This window comes from Mastigoproctus giganteus, chromosome 4 (assembly GCF_048544385.1).
Source record: "Mastigoproctus giganteus isolate SK-2022 chromosome 4, ASM4854438v1, whole genome shotgun sequence".
NCBI classification, from domain to species: Eukaryota; Metazoa; Arthropoda; class Arachnida; order Uropygi; family Thelyphonidae; genus Mastigoproctus; species Mastigoproctus giganteus.
This window is the reverse complement of record NC_143578.1, coordinates 222,648,529-222,672,696: the sequence shown is the minus strand read 5'-3', so window position 1 is coordinate 222,672,696 and position 24,168 is coordinate 222,648,529. Positions and strand designations below refer to the sequence as shown.

Here is a 24,168-nt window from a genome sequence, read left to right as displayed (position 1 = left end):
TGAGCCCAAGTGGCATAATGTCAGTGATCTATCTCTCAAAGATTAAGTATATACATTTGACACCTTTTCAACCCCGTATCACATACTATGGGGGAGGTATTTAGACGATGTTCTAGTTATCACTAATAGTAGTACTATCCAAGACATTTTACATTCGTTTAATAATAGCCATTCTAGACTCAAATTTATATTGGAAAGGGAGAATATGGATACAAAGTCATTAAACTTTCTAAATTTCACGCTTACTCAGGAAAATCCAATTTAGTATCTATCGAAAACCTACAAACACCAGTATGCTTCTACATTATAATAGCTATCACGCATTCACCTACAAAAGATCGATTATCTGTAATCAATTTCTAAATGCCTATAAATATTCAACGACAGAATCTGCGTTGGGCTCAGAAATACAAATATTAACCAGCAGGTTCTTAAACAGGGGTTATCCCCCTTGCCACAATAAACCGAATTAGGGTACAGGCTAAGGATAGGATACAAAATACTACACCAACCAACAATAGTAATATCAAAAAAATACTTTATTTCTGTCCCATATGTTGAACAGTGGCACAAACAGCTTAATAGATTTTTTAGATACTGAATTTAAAATTGTGGCCAGGGTAATACGGAAATTACACACTATACTGAACAACTGCTCGGTTCTTTCCACGTTCGCAACACAAATTAATGACCTGGTATACAACATTTCTTGCGGTGATTGTGACTCGTCTTACCAAGGTTTGACGCGTTTTTCTCTGAATATTCGTGTCAATCAATATGAAGCCTCAGTTCATGCTTCTTGTTTAGCAGCGTGTCAGAATTAGCCTTTCATGCCATTAACGAAAAACACTTATTTAACGAGGCCAAAATACTTAATGTCGAACATAATCATACGCGACTTAATTGCAGAAAATGTAGAAATTAAATTACACAAGAATTCTGTTAATATTCGTCGGCCATATTTGATCTCCGATGCGTGGACCTTTACATGCATGCGCGAAGACTTAATTGTGTTAAATTGATTTTAATTGTGTTTAATTGGTTTTTAATTATTTTTGTAAGTTTTTCGATTTTTTCGCTTTAATTTCTGGAGAGTATCATATGGAAGTATTCTACGTACTATATTGAGGTAAACTCCTCTTATAATTTTACAAATATTAATATCAACGTAGAATGTATTGAGCATTACAGCTCTGATTCATACTATCTAGATCAACTTTTAGCATTAGCAAAAGGCACATGATGCAAAAAAGCAAGCTTATATAGCATCAGCCAAAAAAAAAAAAAAAAAAAAACCCTTTATTTCACCCATTCAAGCCTATAACTTGTGCCTGTTATAGGCTTCAGTCCTTTCATTGCTCTTTAACTGTCCCATGCTATCTTTTTCTGCTCTATGACTTATTTATTTTTAGGAGCATTAGCAACTAAGGCCACATTGCTCCAGGAATATGCAGTGGTCATTCCCTGACCTTTCCGAATCCTCCGTATTTGATGGTCACGGGCTCGAACCCCGGTCTAATCAAGAAGTGTGTGCTACACACTGCTGCTCCTGCCCACCTGGCTATGGAGGTGCCACCTCCATATGACTGACAATATTACCTATATAGTCTTGATGGAGGTTACTGCAGTGTCTGCCATGGAGTGTCTTCTTCGCCTATCTTTCTGTCTTTGTTTCTTCTGTACATATAAATGTGGTGTGCTGTTTCTCTTTCTTATGACTTAGTAGATTGGCACTGCATTTTCCCTGGAAGCAATCCGGAAGGTTTTAATCACCTTCTCTTGTTCAATGAGATCAGTCAGTCTCCTCCTTTCTGGGCTATGGCCAGTCTTTCGATGGCTGACTTCAGGAGGTAGCTCTTTGCCATCATTATGATCGATCTCATAATCTCCTCCAGCTCAGTACTGTTCCATCCACGATTCCAAAGGGGAGTGAATTAGTATTGGGGACTGTGTAGATGTTTATGACTGCGACTATGTTCCTGCCATTCAGCTTTGATTTTAGAGGCTTCTTAATCTCTGATAATATTTTTCAATCAGATGAGCCTTGATCACTTAGTGTTCTAACTGGTGAGCTTGCATTATCCTCAGATATTTTTAGGTATCTCCCTCTCTCGTGGCTTCACCAGTCTCCAGCTAGTAGTTTTCTCTAACTGGATGTCCTTCATGCAATCTGTGTCTTACATTTGTCTAGCCCAAATTGCATCTGACATCAGTGCTGAACTGATGTCAGATGCTCTATGACTTATTTATTTTTAGCTGATCCAGAGTAGCTGTGTTGGAGTTGATTCTTGGTTGCAGCATAAAGTTTGTCATCCATGCACATCATATGAGGAGGGTGTACAGGTTCTTCCTCCCTTCTTTTAGGGTTTATCCATACTTGCTGTTATTGAGCATGGTGGACAGTACTAGACAGAACTGTAACAGGTTGAGGGCATCTCCCTGGAATATTCCTTTTTTGATGAGGATTAGTCTGGTCATGATGTTCTCGACCTTGATACTGGCCCTCCATTTTGCCATGGTTGCTTCTAGGAAGTGTAGCAGTGTTGGGTTGGCTTTGTAGATCTTCAGCGTCTCTGTGGGGGCATAGAGTTGAAGGCCTTGCAGTAGTCGACATAGGCTGTGTATAGGGTGTGGTGCTTCTTGTGGGCTTGCTCCATAACTGCAGTATCAATGGTCAATTGCTCCTTGCATCCTTTGCTTGTCTGCTTACATCCCTTTTATTGTTTGGCTCTCCAAGTGGTCTGATATCTTTAGTTATGCAGTTAGTCAGGATCTTGTACACTGCTGGGAGAGACATGCGATTGGTCTATACTTTGCTGTGTCTTTGACTAGCAAATTATAGACCTTCAAGTACATGATTCCTTGAGTTACTCTAGGATTGTGTCAGGGTGCCTTATTATCTGGGTGAACTGCTCTGCATCTGTTTGTACAGCTGAACTTCTTGTAACAGTAGTTGTGGATGTTATCTATTCCTAGGGCTTGCCAGTTGCGGGACTTCCTGATCGACTGTTGTACTACTTCTGCCCGAATCTCCCATTCTGTCATCTCTTGTATGTCCTTGGTTTTCTTCAATTCCAGATCTTTCCAAGGGGCAAGACCATTATGGCTAACTTTGCTCCACAGGTTTCCCCAGTTGACTTCTGTTGGGGTTCCATTGCCTTCCTTCTCCTCTTGTTCAATTTTCTTGTGGAAGGCTCTAGCTTTCATCAAATATCCCGTTGTCTGCTTTCCTCTGAGGGCACTCTCACTGTAATGGCAAAGTCTCTTATTGAGTGCCAGGAGCTTCTACTTGAGGGCATGAAGGCATTCTTTGATCCTCTGATTATAGGTCTCGTGTGTTGTGGTTGTTGTCTTTCTTAAGGATAGTCTTCACTTTTCTGATCAACTTCTTACTTCTGTTACCCCATTAATACTGGATCAGTTGGCCTACCTTTGTTCTAATCTCTTCTATCTTCTGATGTAGCTTTCTTTCCCAAGCTGGTGGTTCCTTGTCTTTGCGTTTTTTCTGTCAATCTCTGGTTTCTCTTCTGTTCATCTAAAGCTGCTAAAGCAGCACAGTAAATGGCTCTGCAGATGGCCTCTAGTGTTACTTCATTGTTGTTGAGGTAATCTGGTATTATTCGCTGATTGAGGTGGTCTGTGACTTGCCACAGGCTTCTGTTGGATCTCTGCTTTGGTATGGTGTGTGTTTTTGGGGGTTAATTCCCTAAAATTCTCCTATGGTCTTTTCCCACTCTTCTTCTTCTTCTATTCTGGATATTATGGCTGCATCTTCGGCTGCTCTAAGGTTTAGTTTTTGTACTTGGTGTTTCTCCTCCAGTTCAGGTTTGGTTGTGTGCATATTCGTTGTTTTTTGAAGTCATTCGTTCACATCCTGCTTAATATTTTCCGAAATTGCAGGAGCTAACAGGTTCTTTGTGATGATGGTCCATCTCTGGTCTACTATTTGCTGTTCAGGAACTATTCCAACCACTTGGTGTGTAGTTTTGTCCCATACATTTTCAAACAGTGGTGGTTGGTAGTTATTGTGAATGACACCAGACTGCATCCTTCACTGCCTCAGCAATCACTTCAACCTTGGGGGAGGCAGGTCCACTAATAACCTGGATCCACGATATTAGTGGCCTAGCGTCATAAGCACTGGGCTAATCTTCCCCCTTCATTATTATCATCAGTAGCATATGATGCAAGGAAGCAAGCTTATAAAGCATCAAGCCAACCCCCCCCCTTCCACATTGCTTGTCCTCCAATAACTTGTCTAGTTCTTCCTTGAATTTATTCATGCTGACCACCTCCATTATATTAGGCCCTGGTATAATTTATCATAATTACTGCAGTACTGCAATAATTCATAAAATAAGACAAAGACATACCTTTACTGCATAAATAGTTTCTTCGCTTTTATGTTTAGCAAGAAGCACTTTTCCAAAGCTGCCCTTTCCAATAACTTTTAGGAATTCAAAGTCACCTGGTTTTACACTAAAAGGTTAGAGAACACAAATTAATAATTACTGATTGTATGAAATTTAATTAATTTATATTACACAAATAATATTGCAAATAAAAATGGGCAGGGAGAAGAAGCGCGCACGCGGGGGGGAGGGGGAGGAGAGGGAGAGAGAGAGAGGGAGAGAGAGAGAGAGAGAGAGAGAGAGAGAGAGAGAGAGAGAGAGAGAGGAGGACAAAATACTACAATACAGTCTGTTTGCGAGTGTACATGCACACACCCACACAAACTCAATATTCATTTACAACTGTTCGTATGCTAATAAGAAAAGTATACAAAATATTGTGTATGGTTTTGAGATTCCATTTTTGACAAAAAGAAGCCCATTTCCCACATGGTTCCCAATTTCTCAAAATTTTAATTTCACTCAAAAAGGTAAAGAATCAAGAGACCTAAGATAAAGCTATTTCAAAAGTTTCTTCAAAAGCTATTTCAAAACTAGTACTACACTGCAAACACAAGCCATTAATAGAAAAAAATATGCTACAACAGATTTTCCATCTTTTTCAATTCTTTAAAGTTGTTTTGATCTAATGGTATTAGCATTAGTAGAGGCATATAATACAAAAAAGCAAGCTTTTTTTTGGCAAGAAAACAAAAAAAAAAAAAAAAATTTCCCCGTTTCACCCATCCATTCACTCCAAAAGTTTGTCTACATCCAGCCTTGAATTTATTTAAGTTGTCAACTTCCTAAAAACACATGGAAGTTGGTTCTAGCAATCAACCATCCGTTGGCAAAAGGCACAATTCTACACATTTTTTCCACATCTGTCTTTCCTTAATTTGAATTTATGACGCCTCAGGTGTGCAATCTCAGCAACAGGAAAATTCCCATTAGCATTGTGTTTGCTCAAACCATTCAAGGTCTTATTCACCTCAATTAGATCACCTCGGAGATGCCTAGTCTTCAGACACTGCAATTTGCAGAACTTAAGCCTTTCTTGGTACGAGGAGTCCTTCGCTCCCCTCACCAATCTTGTTGTCCTTCTCTGTACTTGCTCAAACAACTCTATAATACTCCCTAAAATGAAGCCTCCAGACCTGTTCATGGTACTTCTGTGGCCTGACCACTGCCTTATACAATGGGATAATCACCTCCTTATCCCTGCTAGCAAAATTCCTATACATCGTTGGCAAGACTATGAGCTAGTTTTCAGCCTGTCTGCAGTGCTCAGAAAACTTCATATCTGACAGCACAATTATCCCCAGGTCTTTTTCATTCTCCACTAAACCTGAGTGTAGTACCGCACAGTTGGTATGTTACTCTGAGGTTACTGCTACCCATATGCAGTACTTTGCATTTGTCAAATGTTAAATTTTGATAGCCACCTCTCAAGCCCATCTGCTCAACTTTTCTAGATCCTGTTGCAGTAGCATACCACCCTTACTGTCATTAACAATCCTGCCAACCTTCATATCATCTGAAAACTGAAACATTAACCCTGATATACCTTCATCAATATCATTGATAAACACAGAAAACAACTATGGGCCCAAAATAGACACCTGGGAAACTCTGCTAATAACATTAGTCCATGACTCTGCTAATAACATTAGTTCATTAGTCCTTTGATTACCACTGTCTTCTGCCACTCAACCATTTTTTTTTATCGATTGTAACAACTTGCCCCTAATGCTATACTGCTCCAATTGTATAGTAGCCTTCCATTTAAAAATAACTAAACGCACAAGGCATAATACGTTAAAGAGTTTAATATCTATATAATATCAGTGTAGATACACCATAGACACCTCTTAAGAAATTACGATGGTAGTTGTTGTAGCAGGCATCATTTGCTCTGTTTCTCATATTGTGCTCCCACCCATTGATGATGGGCCAATAGGTTTGAAACAGTGCTGTCTGGGTAGTGGTACTCACTGAGAATAAGTAAAAATAGTCTTCTCTATTAGTGAAGCATTACTTATTCGAGGTAGTGCAATATCATGGCAAATCATTGTCCTTCACAATACAAGAGTACAATATGAGAAACAGAGCAAATGATGCCTACTACAACAACCACCATCGTAGTTTCTTAAGAGTTCTTTATGGTGTATCTACACCGACATTATATAGTAACCGTCCATGTGTAACAGTATCAAAAGCTTTCCGAAAATCCAACTATATGATATCAAAATTATTTTTTTCATCCAGTTCCTATGTGACCATATCATACTATCAAATCAAATTAGTCAGACAAGACAAGACATCCTCTTAACAAACCCATGCTGTGTCTGAACTATAACTACAGTCTTCTCAAGATGATCCTGCAGTGCTTCTTTAATCAACAACTCCAATATTTTCCTTGGAACAGAAATTAAACTAACAGGTCTGTAATTACTCGTCACCTTTCAATCCCTCTTTGTGAATTGGGGATACATTTGCACATCTCCAGTCCATGGGGACCTCCCCTGACTTTAAGGATGCACTCATAATCTTAGCTAAGGCCTGCTTACCTCCTTTTCTGCTTCTTTTAATATAGCTGGATAGATCCAATCTATCCGAAATGTGTTCCTGATGTTTAAATAAAGCAATATCACCTCCACTTTGCCCTTAGTTACTACAAAATCATTTAACTCCCTGTTAGAGTTTGATAAGCTTCTGGCCTCCACTTCCCTACAGAATTTCTCATGTGTGAATGTAGGTACAAAATACTGATTCAGTTTACCAGCTACCTGAGCAGTATCAACAAACAGTCGAACCATCAATATCAAGTTTGCCAATCTGATTCATCCCCTTCCTTCTACAGTTTAAATAAGTAAAGAAGTCTGCTGTTTTTCTTTGCATCCTTTGCCAAAGATTTCTCGTAATCTGCCTTAACTTGCCTAACCTCCTTTGTGATCTGATTACAGACTAGCTTATATCTACCATAGTCTTTTGTATCACCTGATAATTTATATGCATCCCATGCATTTTTCTTCTCTGCCACATCTCGATAGCTCACCTGACATCCATTTATACCTAAATTTCTGAACAGTATTTCTTAGTTGGTATGAAAATCCCAATAGTTTTAAAGATTACTTCTTTGAACGTTTCCCATTTAGAATTTTCTGTTGGTAACATCATCAGTTGGTCCCACTGTATAGAATATAAAAAATCTGAGGCCACTTTGGTCACCTTTAGAAAGCAAAACCCTTCCTTTTACTGCTGGTGGTAGTTACATCTTTGAGTAAATCCCACATCAGTACACTGTGATCGCTGCCACCTAGTGGCTTCTTTATCTGCAGATTCTTAACAAATGAAGAATCACTGCTTATAATCAGATCAAGAGTATTACTCCCTCTGGTCAAATTTTGAACATGCTGTTGTAGGAAACAATCATCCAAGAAATTAGTCACTCACACACAAGCGTTGCTAGTGTGTGAGTGACCAACCCACAAGTTCCAGTCTATATCTGGGAAGTCAAAATCCCCCATTATAAAACAATCTGATTTATGCACACTATTTCTCTGTAGAGTTGTTCATTGCAGTCATCAGAGTCATTAGGCCTATAACACACTTGTACTCTCAAACTTGGTTTTCCAAGTGCTTATGTCATACCAAACTGACTCAAAATTTGCACTGTCCCCCCATGCCAGCTTGATGCACTTCATTCGATTTTCTTAACTAATAGCATCATCCGTCCTCCTCTTCTATCCTGTCTATCCTTTCAGTACAAAATGTACTCCCCAAATTCCAATTCTGCATTCCTTATCTCTGTGTGACAACATGTCTTTGATATTCCAACATCAGCTTTTTATTTCAATTTCATCAAATTTATTTACTATACTCCTAGCATTGGTGTACATGCAAGTATACATGCACCTATTCTTACTCTTAGTTACCATAACACAAACCATGTATTTAATTGTTCCTTGATGACTCCCAGCAGTCTTCGAAATCTTCAGTACCTTGATTATCAGTCTGCTGCTCATTCCAATAGAAGCAGTGCTAGAATAACTATCACCTCTGCCTGTGGCTACCGATCCCCTAACACTGCCTTGATAGCATCAGCAAAGATTCTTCCACCCTTTCTTGTACCAAATCCCTGTAGAAATAATCTCACCTGTTAATAAGCACAGACCACACTGAGAAAAATTCTACCCCATGAGTCTTGCACAATCTCTCCAGAGCCAAATTGATTGACAAGGTGTTCATCATATACTCCTCCTATCGTGTCTGATCAGAATTGCAGACACTTTCAAATTTAACCTTAACTTGTGACTTTTTTTTTTCTCCCAACATCGACCTGTACTTGTTAAGTAAATCTGCAGATCTCCTACTCTTAATGTCATTAGTGCCAATGTGTACAACAATATCACCCTTTGCAATATTATTGTATTTGATATTTCCTTAAAAAATGATATCTGCTCTACAGTGTCATCAACTTTTCCCCCTGGTAGACATAGCCTGGTCCAAACATTTGTTACACTTTGAGTTGTTCCTGCCATGAAAGTTGCTTTACTTTCCCTGCATCCTTTCTAATTGTTCTCAGCTTTAACTCATTTAGGCCTATAGCACGCACAATATCACATGTTCTTTAATTTTGCTCAAAGCATTTCACAATTTTATATTTTTTCTCTATTGCTTTTCTTTTTCTCTCTGAACCTGTAGTATCTTCACCTGGAAGTTTCCTTTTCACAATTTTGTTTCAAGTATTTTACTCATTTTTAGGGAATTTTTTTTTTTTTTTTTTTTTTATGAAAATCCCAAACATGAGAGGTATTAGAACCTATAGTACTTAGTACTATACTTGGTTTGGAGGTTGAGAAGACGAGAGAAGATATTTGTTGACATTGGACTTGAACTTCTGCAGACTGTAATTTTCAGGAAAGACATATGAAGGAAGGTTGTTCTAGAAAATGGCAGTTGAATGAATAAATGAGGAAGATGAAAAGTTGGTTCTGTGAGTTTGAAGTGGGACAGCGAATGGATGTTGTCTGGTGGCGGCACGTGTTCAGACTGTTTTGAAAGAGAGAGCGGGTTTTATAGAAGCCAATTCAGAAGAACAGTGCCCATGGAAATATCTGTAGAAGAGGCATGCAGCAGAAACAGTACATCTATGAGACAGCGAGTGGAGAGACTCTGTTAGAGATGAATCATTAATTAACCTAACTGCCCTCTTCTGAACGGAATCAAAAAGCCTGAGAGGTTTTGGGGAACCACCCCAGATGTGGGAACAATATTCCATGGTAGAGCAGATTCGCGATTTGTACAGAGTGAACAGCTGTTTGGAAGAAAAGTAATGCAGAGAGCGAAAGGGAAAACCAAGTTTTTTAGATGCAGAGGAAGTAATATTTGTAATGTGCTTGTGCCAAGAGAGATTAGAAGTCAGAGTAATCCACAAAAGAGATATATCATTTTGCCTAGAAATTGGAGTGTCACTAAAGATAAGCATAGGAGCAGAAGAATCCTTTTTGCGAGATATAAGACAAGACAGTTTTAGAAGGATTGAAATCAACTAAGTGGTCTTTGCCCCCACCGGAGAATTACCTGAAGATCGGCATTTAAGGAATTGGTAGCAGATTTTCGATATTCAAGAAGCTTATTGAGCAGGGCAAGGTTTCTCAAAATGGAAAGTGAAATGCAATGTACTATCATCAGCAAAACTATGGATAGGATTTCCAGTCAATGGAAGGTCTTTAATATACAAGAGGAAAAGAGTGGGGGGAAAGAACTGAAACTTGGACAACACCAGCATTATTGGAGATCTCAGAAGACAGAGCCATCAACCATCACCCTCAGTGAGCAATCAGAGAGAAAACTGGATAACCAATTACCAAGAACAGTTAGTAAACTGTAAGATGGAAGCTTGTTTAGAAGACCTTTATGCCAAACACGATCGAAAGCCTTTGAGATGTCTAGAGCAACTGCCTGTGTTTCACTGAACTTTTCCATTGAATTTGTCCATAAATGGGTAACACGAGCCAGGATATCACCAGTGTACTGACATTGACGGAATCCATACTGGCGATCATTGAACAGACGGAAGGTTTCTAGGTGGTTTAAGAGTTGGCGGTTAATTGATTTCTCCATTACTTTAGAATGAGTAGAAGTAATTGCAATGGGACGATAATTGGATGGGAGGGATTTGTCACCCTTTTTAGGAACTGGCTGGATATGAGCAAATTTCCAAGAAGGAAACACCTTTGGAATAAAAAAGTGGAAACAGGCGGCAAAGAAGGGGAGTAAGTTCGGGAGCACAGGTTTTGAGAACAAGTGGAGAAATACCATCAGGACGACCTGGAGCTTTCTTAGCATCAATATTAGTTAAAATCCTTCTGACATCCTTTTGACGGAAGACCACAGGAGGCATTGAATGGAGCATGTTGGGAATGGTTGGAGGTATTTTACCAAGATCATTAATACACAAGTTTGAAGAAAAATTGGATGCTACCAGGTCAGCTTGATGCTTGGCCGAAGTGACAACAGAATAGAACCAGATGGTTCTAGTTTTGACAGAGGAGAGCAGAGATGGGCAAAAGTTGCATCGAATAGCTTTGGAAAGAGACCAGAATGCTCGGCTACAATTAGGGTAAGAAGCAAGTTTTCTACTCTTAGTCTGTTCAAAATCTAGTTTGGACTAATAACTGCTTTACAATTGTTGTGAGCTTTGGTGTAGACAGAAAATGAAACTGAAGAATTGGAAACAAGCCAATTACGATATGCAACGTTCTTCTCCTGAATGGCCTTAGCACATTTATTGGAAAACCAAGGTTTAGATAAAGGACGAGATTTTAAATTGGAGTGTGGAATAAAGGATTCCATTCCTACAAGAATAATTTCACTGACACGGTCTGAACAAACGTTGACATCAGAAGGTTTGAAACAGTAGTCCGACCAAGGAAAAGAAGAAAAGAAATCTTGCAGGTCATCCTATTTTGCATTCTTGTAATGCCAAACAACACGAGGTTGGGAACTGCCATGAGATAAAGGCTCCATTGGAGAAGAGACAATCACCAAGTTGTGGTCTGAGGTGCCGAAAGGACCACTCACTTCGACCGTGTATTTAGAAGGGTTGTTTGTGAAAAAAGATCAAGCGTGTTGGCTTTGTTTAGGATTGTCTAGTATTCTTCTAGGTAAATGAATAATCTGTGCAAGGTCATTAGTAATTTCAAAAGCCTCAGCGACTCGACCAACTGGGTCGGTATGACTAGAAAACGGAAGCCAGCTGGAGTTGTGAACATTAAAATCACCAAGGAAAATTACCTCACTATTAGGAAAGTTGGACTTTCTCTAGGTCTATGCTGGTGAAGAGGCTGTAAAAATCGTACATTGATATACTGGTGATGTTTTTGGCTTTTAATGCTTCTATTATGGGCTGGTTGTTATAAATAATTCTGCTATTTGCTAATGTGTTTAGGATGGGAATAAAGCACAATTAAAATATAAAAAAACAAACACGAGGAGGCACACTTTATACACATAAACAAAGCAGCGTATGTGTAGCAACTGAATAAACAACACAATAAAGGGGGAAACACACTATCACCTCATGCTAGCTCACGTTTTACTAAAACACATTTGTGGAGGTAACTACCATAAAGCAATGCAATTTTTTTCCGGTTTATTGAGTGTTCCTGCTAGTTTATTTGTTTGTTATTTGGTTTTTAGGAGCATTAGCAACTAAGGCCTTATTGCTCCGGGGATATGTGGTGGTCATTCCCTGACCTTTCCGCATCCTCCGTATTTGGTGGTCACGGCTCGAACTCCGGTCTAATCAAGAAGCGTGTGCTATGCAGTGCTGCTCCTGCCCACGGAGGTGCCTTTCCTGTTAGTGGAATCTGTTATAAATGGGTAGTAAACTATCTAATTGCATTTGTGATAATACCAATAGCTGGAATTCTGTGGGTTATTATGGTGAAATGTGTTTCCCTCTCCATGAAATCTTCATATAAAAAACAAATAAATTTTCATAATCTTCTCGTCATTTCTATTATGTTGCGTTCAGTTGGGGTGATTGTGTTCAACTGCCATTTCTTGTAAACTCAAAGACGAATTGTGCATAAGCAAATTTGGTTCGTGTTATATACAGCATCGTTCTCCTATTTAGAAATTGTGTATGATCAAATTCGTGTAGTGTAAACACATGTTATACAAGGACTGACAGTACAATTATGTAATTTAAAGTTCAGAATTTTAATTTTAGTACTTTGGAAGGAAAATGATTACACAAATTAAAAATAACTACAGAAAATTCAGAAATGAAAACAATTTTACTTGCATGAAAGATGCCTTTTCAAAAACAATGCCAAAGTGATCCAGTATAAACTGTAGTTTGGGATGGCCCTGTATTCACTAATGGAAGCACCCATTATCTGATGAGAGGATAGTAAGTTTTGAAATAGTTGTCATGATGCCTTAAGTTTTTGAATAATGGCAGATTAAACTTATGGTGTCGCTATTTGTATAAAATATTACTATTTAGGCTGACCACTGGATAACAGTGTTATTACAAATATGAGTTAAGTTCAAGCATGAGAGTCATCACCTGATAGAACAGATCATCCTCAAGACAAAAATCAAATATTGAGATGTGTACAATTTTAAAGTTATTGTAAATGCATTCATTAGTGATTAATAACTTTTTGTTTAATTGCTCCAAAACAGCATTATTTAAATATCAAATGCAATAATATATATCACAAAATAACAAAGTGAGTTACATTACGGAGAAAGGGGTGGGAGACGTAATTTTTAACCACAAAAAAAAAAAAAAAAAAAAAAAAACACAGACAGAACATAATACCCCACCTCAATTTTTAATTGGGCAAAAAAAAAAAAAAAAAAAAGACTGCAGCCATTATCAACCCACTGCAGGATGTAAGCCTCCTCAACAATTCATGCTGAGGGACATGGCTCATAATCTACCACGCTGGTTCAGTGTGGGTTGGCAGATCGACCATATTTAACAGTCAGGGGCTTGAACTAACTCCAGTCTATTCAAAGAGCATGTGCTACTGCAGCTTAATAAGTTAAAAAAAAGTTTTTTTTGCTTATTATTTACTAGCTGTAATTAATAAGAAAACAACATTTTGTTTGAATTAAGAAACATTTCAAACAAACTTATGTCGCATAATAATGTAGTTCATTATTATTTGATAAAAGGGAATAAATAAAGAACTTACTATTTTTTTTCACTTGGTCCCAGATCTATAGGTTTATCATCCTTGTTTTCCTAAAAAACAGAAGAAATTTTGTTAGCGCGCACACACACACACACACACACACACACACACACACACACACACACACACACACACACACACACACACACACACACAGGTAGTTCTCGCTTTACGAGTTCTTTTTCCCCCAAGTATCAAGTATCAACAAAATTGAAAATATGAACATTAATTGCAAAAAATGAATGTTAAACATTCATAAATACCGCATTCAAAACCACGTGCAGAGCTATACAATACAGTGCACCCCGCTTTACAATATTAATCAGTTCCAGAGACACCATCGTGTCGTTAAAATATTGTAATGTGAACCCAACAACACGTTGTTTTTTTGTTTTTTGGTAATTTGTTTCAAAATCTCGGAAAATTTTTGCTGTATAACTAAGCTATTTTTCTCTCTAAAATGTCATTTTTAAGGTCACAAGCGTGATCTTAAGGACATGGCCCATAAAAGGTCATGAGTGTGGTTTGTAAATTATATTAATTACCAATTCAAATCATTAAAATGCACTACACTTTCGTTATCATACAGGGTGATTCACTACCAGTGCAACTAACTTGCAGGAGGTGTAGGGGGCACAAAGACGAATCAGAATCACATAGCATTGCAGGGTCCGAAATGCCTTCGTTGAACGGGAGATCGCATGAACAGCGATCCCGCTGGAAGCAAGCATTTGTGAACCGTTTCTGTTGAAACCAAGTAACAAAAGTCCTCCGGAGTGGATAATCCGCAGGCTCCAATGATTGGACGTGTTGCAGATGGTATGAACTCATTTGGTTTGTTGACAGTATCCTCCATACAGTGGATTGGGAAATATCCAATCGTTGGCCTATCGCTCGAGTACTCTTACTCTGATTGCTTTCTGCAAGGCGTAGGGCATTCTCCTCATTGTCTGGCATCCTCGTCGTTCGCCTCGATTCATGGTACCTCTCGTGAAACAACCAGGCTCACATAACCTTCTGTGCACACGTGCAAAAATCGTATGATGAGGAGCACGCCTGTGCGGGAAACGTTCCTGGTACAAGCGCAGAGTGGCATGCCGTTACAGTCCACAGCTCCATACGCGAGGTGCATGTTGGCCAGTTCAATGTTTGAATACTCATCCATCATACTGCCTTGGGAACCAGTTTGCAAATGTTGCCGTCCAGCGGGATCGCTGTTCACGCGACCTCCCGTTCAACGTCCTCTACCGCATGATGAAGGCATTTTGGACCCTGCAATGCTATGTGATTCCGATTCGTCTTTGTGCCCTCTACACCTCCTGCAAGTTTGTCGCGCTGGTAGTGAATCACCCTGTATATTCCATTATAAGAATCAATTTTAAACGCCTTTGTGATATTTTTCTAAAGCACATTTCTGGAGGTCACGACCATAAAACAAAAACAATTTGCACTTTCCAGTTTATATGGCTTTTCTGTTACTGTAAGCAATTATAAATGGGTAGTAAACTCAATCTTCTTGCATTTGCGAAAATACCGATAGCTGGAATTGTGTGGTTTTTTTACGTTATTATGGTGAAATGTGTTTCTCCTTTACTGAAATCTTCAATCAATTGTATAAAAAACAAATTTTCAGCATCTTCTCTTCATTCCTTTAATTTTAAGCTTCGTAAGCTTGTTACCCCATGCAAATCGTGTTAGTTGCAATTTGTGTGTGCCGTTAAAAAATGCTTATGCATGCAATTGTGAAATTTATAAAGAAAAGAGATTATCTTGGAAACAAATGCCTCTTGAAGCATTTCTGAAGACTTGTGCAACAAACCAACAAGTGCCAAGCCAATAATGACTGATCAACAAGTGTGCACATGGTCGACGATGATGAAGAATAAACATTAAGTCATTTGTAAAGCTTTTGTGTAAACATTTGTAAGTCGTAAATAATTTCTCTATTATTATAATTTGCTTGATTTTACAGGCTATGTTTTCATTTATTTCGATAAATCAATAGTTTAAACAAACTAATTAGCTAACTAATTTCATTGTTGAGAACGTAACCCCTATTTTTAACCTTACGTCTATGGGAAATATATTCCCGCTTTACGAGTTTTCGCTTTAAGAGAGCACACTAGGAATGAATTAACTTGTAAAGTCGAGAACTACCTGTAATTGCCCAATATAAATTTTTGTATAACTATTAAAAATTTGCATTAAAATTCAAGAAATGACATTTTTTCCAATCCATTAACTATTATTCAAACAGTAGCTCAAGTGTACTTGTAAAACAAGTAGTTCACACTATTATTATTATATTTTAATAGAAAACACGGACAACAAAATTTTAACAGAAAACAAAATTCCTATACAGGAATTTTGCTTCCATAACTTTTTTTATTTTCAGACTCAGTAAGCAAACTGCTCTTCCAAAGGTGGTTTTGATAGTTTGACACTGGTGTGCAAAACTTAAGGACCAACACTATTTCTAAAGGTTACAACCACAAAATCAAACAAAACAGCCTGTGGCAATTTGCATAATTGTGGCCGCTCAGTAGAAAGCTGGCGTACATGCAAAAATTTGAATTGTGATGAGAGGACTCACATAAACAAATAAATTCAGCAGTTATATGCAAATTATCGAATGGTGATCACGATTGTTACAGATGTTCAATTGGTTTCATACAATGCTACAGACAACGAAATGGCCAGTAGACGACATCTGGATGACTTTACTGCGGGTCAAATAATTGGGAAGCTCATAGTGTAAGGAGTGTGGCTGCAGAGTTCGTTATTGCCCATAGCATTGTTTCATGGCTGGTTGGCCTTCAGAACGACAGGTACAGCTGTTTGAAGGACCAGTGGTGGTTGTCCACAAACAACATGCACAATGATGACCACTATATACTCCTACAGGCCAAGAGGGACCAACACCAGACAGCGGGATCCATTGCAAATCAGCTGCAAAGGATATCGTAGTTTATTGCGGCCAGGTGACTCCACAAAAGTGGGCTGTTTGCCCGACTGCCAGTATACTGTGTCCCTTTTACACCTGCTCATCAGAGACTCTGTTTACAGTGGTGCATCGAACACAAGGACTGGCCAGCAGTGCAATAGGGTAAGGTACTCTTTACTGATGAGAGTAGATTCAGTCTCAGCAGCGATTCTGGATGTCAGCTAATCTGGTGAGAGGTTGGCACACTGTATCACCCCACAAACATCACTGAAAGGAATCGATATGGCAGTCGAGGTGTTCTCGCCTGAGGAGGTGTTATCTTGCATGGACGTACACAACTCCAGATACTGGAAGGCGGTACTCAGTACAGTATGCATGGTACATAACCGGCATACTGTACTGAGGTAATCCTTCCCCATTCGCGTCTGTTCTGAGGTGCCACTGGCCCGGAGTTTGTGTTTATGGATGATAACGCGACACCCCAGAGCTGTTGATATGTTTTTGGAAAGTGAGCACACTGTTCATATGGATTGGTCTGCCCATTCCCCAGATCTAAATCCCATCAAACACATGGGATTTAGAATCTTCACCAGCTGAAGATAGCGCTGACAGAGGAATGGACAATGTTACCGAAGAATTTATCAACAACATTGTTCTAAGTATGGACAGGTGGTGCAAAGCTTGCATCGACATTAGGGGGTGGCCATATCTCCTACAGAGGATCACCTCTTCCCTTTGTTCCATCTTTGGCAGTGATGCAACTGTATCATGGCAGCCAGTCACTGGCTGCCATGATACCGTATGTTGCCATTTTTTGAATAAAGTCCCTCTGTACTGTTTTGTTTCTGTTGTTGTGTCAATGTTGTTTCCTTTATGATTTCTGTACCTCACGAGGTTCCTTTGGTATGTTTTTCCCATATCCAGGCCACTCCTATGAGAAGCTTCAGGTGAAAACCTGACTGGTCCTTAAGTTTTGCACACCAGTGTATTACTAGTGGCAAATGATGCAACATCAGTGAGGAGGGCATTTCCCACATCACCTTTCTAACCTCATGAATAATTCATCTAGTTCCTTCTTAAATTTATTCAAACTATCCACTACCAAGGTTATCACTCCTTAACACATTCGCTGCCGATCACGCACCAACATCACACGCACCAGCGTGTGATGTCGCAGCAGTACTGAAGAGCCAATCACGCTCAGGCGCGGGATGTGGCATCATTACCCAGTAGCCAATCACACGTGGGCACAGGATTCATTAGCCTTTTGTATGAAGTTGTCAACTTCAGTTGGCATTGTGTTTCTGGTGTGTATAGTTGTTTCGGCATCAAGTAAAGGGTGTAAACTATATGTAGTTCTACATGGTTACGTCACGTGTGGAAAAGCCTTGTAATATGAGTTGTGCAGATGACAGTTTAGTAGGCCAGTCATGCCCAAAAAGAAGAAAAGTGCAATATAAAAAATCCCTTACAGATGAAGGAATTGCAAAAATGTTGGAGGATTTATCTGACGTATATCCCAGTAACGTCAGTTACGACGACGATGAAGAATTTATCCCTCCAAAGGACGCTTCGGAAAGTGTAGATGAAGAAGATATTGTGGAAGAGGCTACACTTCCACTGCAGGATTCCGGTAAGTTGGAAAAAGTCATGTGGGAAAATGATGTAACATCGATGAAACAGTTTCGTTTCACAAAATCCGAGTCTTTGCTGCAATCCGTGTCAGGTGATAATCCTATAGATTACTTTCGGCATTTTTTGACCTTGGATGAAATAATTACATATCTTGGATGAAATAATTACACAAACAAATGTTTATGCTCATGAAATACTTCTTCCCCGAGAAAATAAAGAACATTCTCGAATAAATGCATGGAAGGACACCACTAGAGATGAAATGCTGGTATTTTTAGGATTAATTTTACATATGGGAACCATTCGACTGACTACATACAAGATTATTGGAAAATAGATAAGCTGTTCGGATTACACGTGTTCGCAGATAACATGAGCAGGAATCGTGTTTTATTATTACTGCGGGCCTTGAATTTTGCAAAAAATCCAGAAAAGAAAGAGGTATGTCCACGGGATTGCCTACATAAAATTTGAAAAATGGTGAATCTGTTCAATGCATGAATGTCGGAAATATATCATCCAGGACGTGAGATTAGCTTAGATGAGTCTATGATATTGTGGCGTGGAAGGCTTGTTTTTCAACAGTACATTCAAAACAAAGTATATACCGGTATGTTGGATTAATCTGGTGGAAAAGGACATGCACAAAAAGTCGTCATGAACTTACTTGATGGGATGTTAGATGTCGGGCATAGCATATTTATGGACAATTATTACAATAGCTATGAACTCTCTAAGTGTCTCGCTGACAGACAAACCCATTGTACTGGGACAATCAGAAGTAATAGGAAAACATTTCCGAAAGAGGTTCGAGAAAAAAAGCTGAAGAAAGGGGAAACTTTATCAAGGTGTGTCTGTGGTGTAATGATTGCTAAGTGGAAGGACAGAAGAGATGTTAGTTACATTTCTACAGAATACCAAAATGATATGGTGGAAATGCAGAACAAACGAGGCAAACTGAAATCAAAACCATTGCCTATAATTGAGTATAATAGGTTTATGTCAGGCATTGACAAGCAAGATCAAATGCTTGCCTATTATACTTGCTTGCGAAAGGAAAACCATTAGGTGGCCTACAAAAATATTTATGCATATTTTGCAACTAATAATGATCAATGCACACCATATCTATAATAAATATTCACATAACAAGGTGCAACTTTATGACTTCCATTTATCAGTGATCAGATCTTTATTGAAACAGCCATCTGATCTTCCTCATACCGTGCATGATGTACCTGAACTGGAACATGTGCTCAAACCACGGGAAGAAAGAAAAGGTGGAAAGATATTGAGGAAGCAATGCAAACGTTGCTATTCCGAAGGGAAACTTAAGGATACAATCTATATCTGCAGTATTTGTGAAGGATCACCCGGCTATTGCTTAGATTGTGTGAACATTATACATAAGTAACATTCTTACACATGGTATTTGTAATCTTGTATTGGTCCGGTATGAAATAAAACTTATTTCTTAATGTTTTGGTTATTTCTTAAATAACTAAAATTAAATATAATGATAAACCAACAGGGAGGGAAGAGAGGTAACAAGAGTAAATATTGCAGCAGAAACTCTCTAAGATAATTTAGAACATCTAAATGTAAGGATAATAAAATAGATTAAATTTTGAAAGCCAAGGCATGTTTTTTGTTTTATTATTTACATACTATATTATGTTTTTGTGTCACGCGCCAGCACATGATGTGGCATTTAAAGCCAAATTTGACCTCCAGTGCCTATCATGTGCTGGCACGTGAATGTCAAAATCTTTTGGAAACTGCTTATACGACACTTGAATATTTATATGGTATACCTAACAATCCCTTATTACCAATGTTCAAGCTTTTTCGTTATGGAAACACAGTTGGCTTCTGGTGACAATCTTCTCCTTCTGTGCCGCACTATTGACGATCGCATGCTGACTCATGACTGGCAGTGAACGTGTTAAGGGAAGATCTAGTCTGACCAATTTGATTGGATACCATGAGGTAGTAACAAAGGAACTGTATGCAAAAGATAATTTTGATATCAATAATACCCCAAAGTTACGCGATAGGTGGGTCCGACGAAAATCGCCTAAGTCGAATTCGCGTAAGTCGGGGTACAACTTTGCATATAAATACATATAAATTTTGTTTAATTGGGACCAAGGACTAACAAAAACACTAGTTTAGAAGAAAAATATTAATAAAATTGCAGTTATTTATACATATTAATACAAAATATGTATTAAAAAAATAAATGACTTACGTAAAAAAGTTATTTCGATGTCGATGGCTTCATAAAGTCTAACAAATTCGTCTGATGACACAGCGCCTTCTTTTTTTCACGCAGAATTTCTTCGTAGCAAGCTAATAATTTTTTTATTCCCTGCTTTGTAGCTACAACGCATTCTTTGTTGGAGTCTGTTTTCTAAAATTTTTAAGCCCTTTTCAATTGAGATGAGACCTTCTGTCAAGTTTGCAATTGTCACGTGCTTTTCGCCGTTGCTTCATTTAGGCCTGTAGCACGTGCACTATCACATGGTCTTTCATTTCGCTCAAAGCGTTTCACAAATTCATATTTTTTCTCTATCGACAGAGGCGGACTGGCCATAAGCCTTACCGGGGAAACCCCGGTTGGATTTTGGCCATAAACCATAGTACGAGGCCACTATAAATTTTCCCGGGTAAGAATTTTTGACCCAGTCTGCCTCTGTTTATCGATAATTGCTTTCTTTTTCTCTCTGAATCTGCAGTGTCTTCACCAGTACGCTTCCTTTCACACCTTTTAAGTATTTTACTCATTTTTAGGGAATAAAGCACAATTACAAAATGACGAGGCACGCTTGATACGCATAAACAAAGCTGCGTGCATGTAGCAACTGAATAAACAACACCATAAAGGCAGAGATACACTATTAACACCTCACATTTCTAGGGGTTACTACCATAAAGCAATAAAAATCCAGTTGCGTTTCTGCTAGTGGAATCTGTTATAAACTGGTAGTAAACTCGATCTAATTGCATACCAATAGATGGAATAGTGTTGGTTTTTATGTTATTATGGTGAAATGTGTTTCCCCTTCACTGATATAAAAAACATAAATACATTTTCAGAATCTTCTCTTCATTCCTATCATGTTGCGTTCGGTTGGGGCGATTCTGCGTTCGACTGCCATTTCTTGTAAACACAAAGGCGAATCGTGCATAAGCCAATTCGGTTCGTGTTATATTATAAGATATCGTTACCGTATTTATAAATAGTGTATGATCGAATTCGTGTAGTGTAAACACGTGTTATACAAGGACTGACTGTATACAGCTCGACTTACACGATCCATTTCTCTCGTGAAAACTATGTAATTTCCAACAAAAGTTGAGCATGAATTCGAACGCACACATAAATATGACAGTTGGAATACAAATTCTTGTATATGTGTGCAACTCATGCGCAGCAAAGTTGTATTTTGTTCATCTTTCGCTCTCACTCTCCGTCGTCGCACCATATATCGATAACATATGAAAAACGACCTTGAAGATAGTGGGCGGCAGTGTTGCCAAACGAAATAAATTAAGAACCGTGTAACTCCAAGTCCGCGTAAGTCGGGGTATTACTGTACTTAGATTTCAGAAAAGTTTTTGATACTGTAACATATAAGACTGTTGTACAAATTGGAGCAGTGTGGCATTAGGGGCAAGTTATTGTTATGAATAAAGGGGTGATCTGGTGAGAAAAGACAGTGTGATTATCAATGAGCAATACTCTACTTGGACTAATGCTATTAACGAAGTCCCCCAGTGTTCTGTGCTGGGGCCATTACTGTTTTCTATATTTATCAAGAATAATGATGAAGGCATATCAGGCTTAATGTCTATGTATGCAGATGAAACAAAGATTAGCAAGTGGTTAATGACAGTATTCAATTCTACCACAAGATCTGGAAAAACTAGGCAGATGGGCTGAAATTTGAAGTTTAATATACGCAAATGCAAGGTACTGAATCATGAGTAGCAATAATCTCAGATTAACATACCAACTGTATAGTACTACACTCAGGGTAGTGGAAAATGAAAAAGACCTGGGGTAACTGTGCAGTATGCTCATGGAGTTTTGTCAATGACATACAGGAATTTTTTTGCCAGCAGGATGGTTAGGCCACATCTTGAGAAATGAAAACAGGTCGGGGGGGGGGGGGCTCTGCAACAAGATCTAAGAAAATTAGGTCAATGGGCTGGGATATGGCATTTGAAGTTTAACACTGGCAAATGCAAGGTACTGCATACAGGTAGCAGTAATCCCAGTTTAATATATCAGCTGTGTAGTATTACACTCAGGGTAGTGTCAAATGAAAAATAACTAGGGGTAATTGTGCAGTCAGATATGAAATTTTCTGGGCAGTGCAGATAGGCTGCCAGAACAGCCTATGGGGTTTTGTCAATGATATACAGAAACTTTGCCATCAGGGATAAGGAGGTGATTATCCCTTCGTACAAGACCGTGGTTAGGCACATCTTAAGTACTGTATATGGGTCTGAAGAGGTTTCATTTTAAAAAGGGTGTAGATCTGTTGGAATGGATGCAGAGAGAGAGAGAGAGAGAGAGAGAGAGAGAGAAGGTAACCAGATTGGTGAAGGGAAGGAAAAGGGTGCTCTTATCAAGAAAGGCACTCCGCTTCTGCAAATTTCAGTGTCTTGAGATTAGGAACATGTAGGGAGGTCTGATTGAGGTGTTTATGGCACTGAATGGTCTGAGTAAGCTAAATGTTGATGGCACTCTTCCCTATGCTAAGATTACACACACGAAGGGAGCATAAATTCAAGTTGAGGAAGGATGGTTGCAGAACAGATGTGTGGAAATCAGCAGATGGTTTGAATAAATTCAAGAAAGAACTAGACAAATTTTAAGGGTATTCTAATTATTCTAATTAACTAAGTATTCCTCTTCCTCCCCCTTCATCTCCTTACTCCCTTTCTTTCTCTCCCTTATTATTATATATATAATTATACATATATTTGAATAATGTTTAAAATAGTTGGAAACTGAATCTTTCATAATAAAAAGGTACAGCAAACATCAGAGGCAGCAAAAAGCATATTCCTCTACATGATGCTTGAAATATAACCATAGAAATAAATTAGAATAAGAATTAAAAATAATGCCAGCAGCATGGCAAGATGAGAGTGAAAATAACCAAAATTAAATATAATGATAAACCAACAGGGAGGGAAGAGTGGGGTAACAAGAGTAAATATTGCAGCAAAAACTCTAAGATAATTTAGAACATCTAAATGTAAGGATAATAAAATATATTAAATTTTGAAAGCTAATTAAATAGAAATTTAACCGCACCCCCCTCTGACAGGTACCAGATCCAAATTTATGTGAAATATCAGAGATGTAAACCACTACAATAAAATAAAACAAAAATAAACCAAAAATAGACTGACCATTGTGCCCCATCTCAACAGAGGACCACAAGGCCAATAATGGTCAGGGAATCGCTGCATTTCGATCGCTAGACAAATTGCCGCAATGGCAAGTCGACCGAAAGATCAGTCCGCCACCCGATCACCAGATCGAACCGCCAATGCAGAGGACATGAACAGCGGTGGTCCTGATGCAACAAAAATTAAATTTTCCTGATGTAGCGAAAATTGGTAATCAATGGACACTGCTCTGCATGGACAATTCTATGTTACAGTTATGTTTCAATGAGCTATTTTTAGTTGCAATTACAATTAATCTATTTTTAATTAAATAAACTTCTTACCTGCTGACCGATACCTCCTGCCAAACACTCAGACAATGGGCAAGAGGCTCAGTTAGCAATATATTTTTATAGGTAAAGTATTCGTATAGTTAGCCAATAAGAATAAAGCTGGCTGCCTATTCTGAATTCAGGGTGCTTGTGCAGTGACCTTTGTTCTCTTGCTCTGGTTCCGGTGTAGAGGATACCTGTGTTGACCTTTGCTCATCAGGTATGTAGGCTGTTTC

At 38.5% G+C, this 24,168-nt stretch overlaps 1 protein-coding gene across 2 annotated transcripts in view; it reads right to left on the bottom strand.

Annotated features, from left to right (window-relative positions):
• LOC150087431 (serine/threonine-protein kinase Sgk2-like) overlaps positions 1 to 24,168 on the bottom strand; it is a 268,124-nt gene that overhangs the window by 153,058 nt on the left and 90,898 nt on the right. For both annotated transcript variants that reach the window (XM_090372067.1, XM_090372068.1), the window contains exons 6-7: positions 13,613 to 13,662; positions 4,374 to 4,479 (exon numbers count right to left, since the gene is read on the bottom strand). In XM_090372067.1, the coding sequence (XP_090228193.1) occupies positions 4,374 to 4,479; positions 13,613 to 13,662 (156 nt within the window). The remainder of the gene's footprint in view (positions 1 to 4,373; positions 4,480 to 13,612; positions 13,663 to 24,168) is intronic.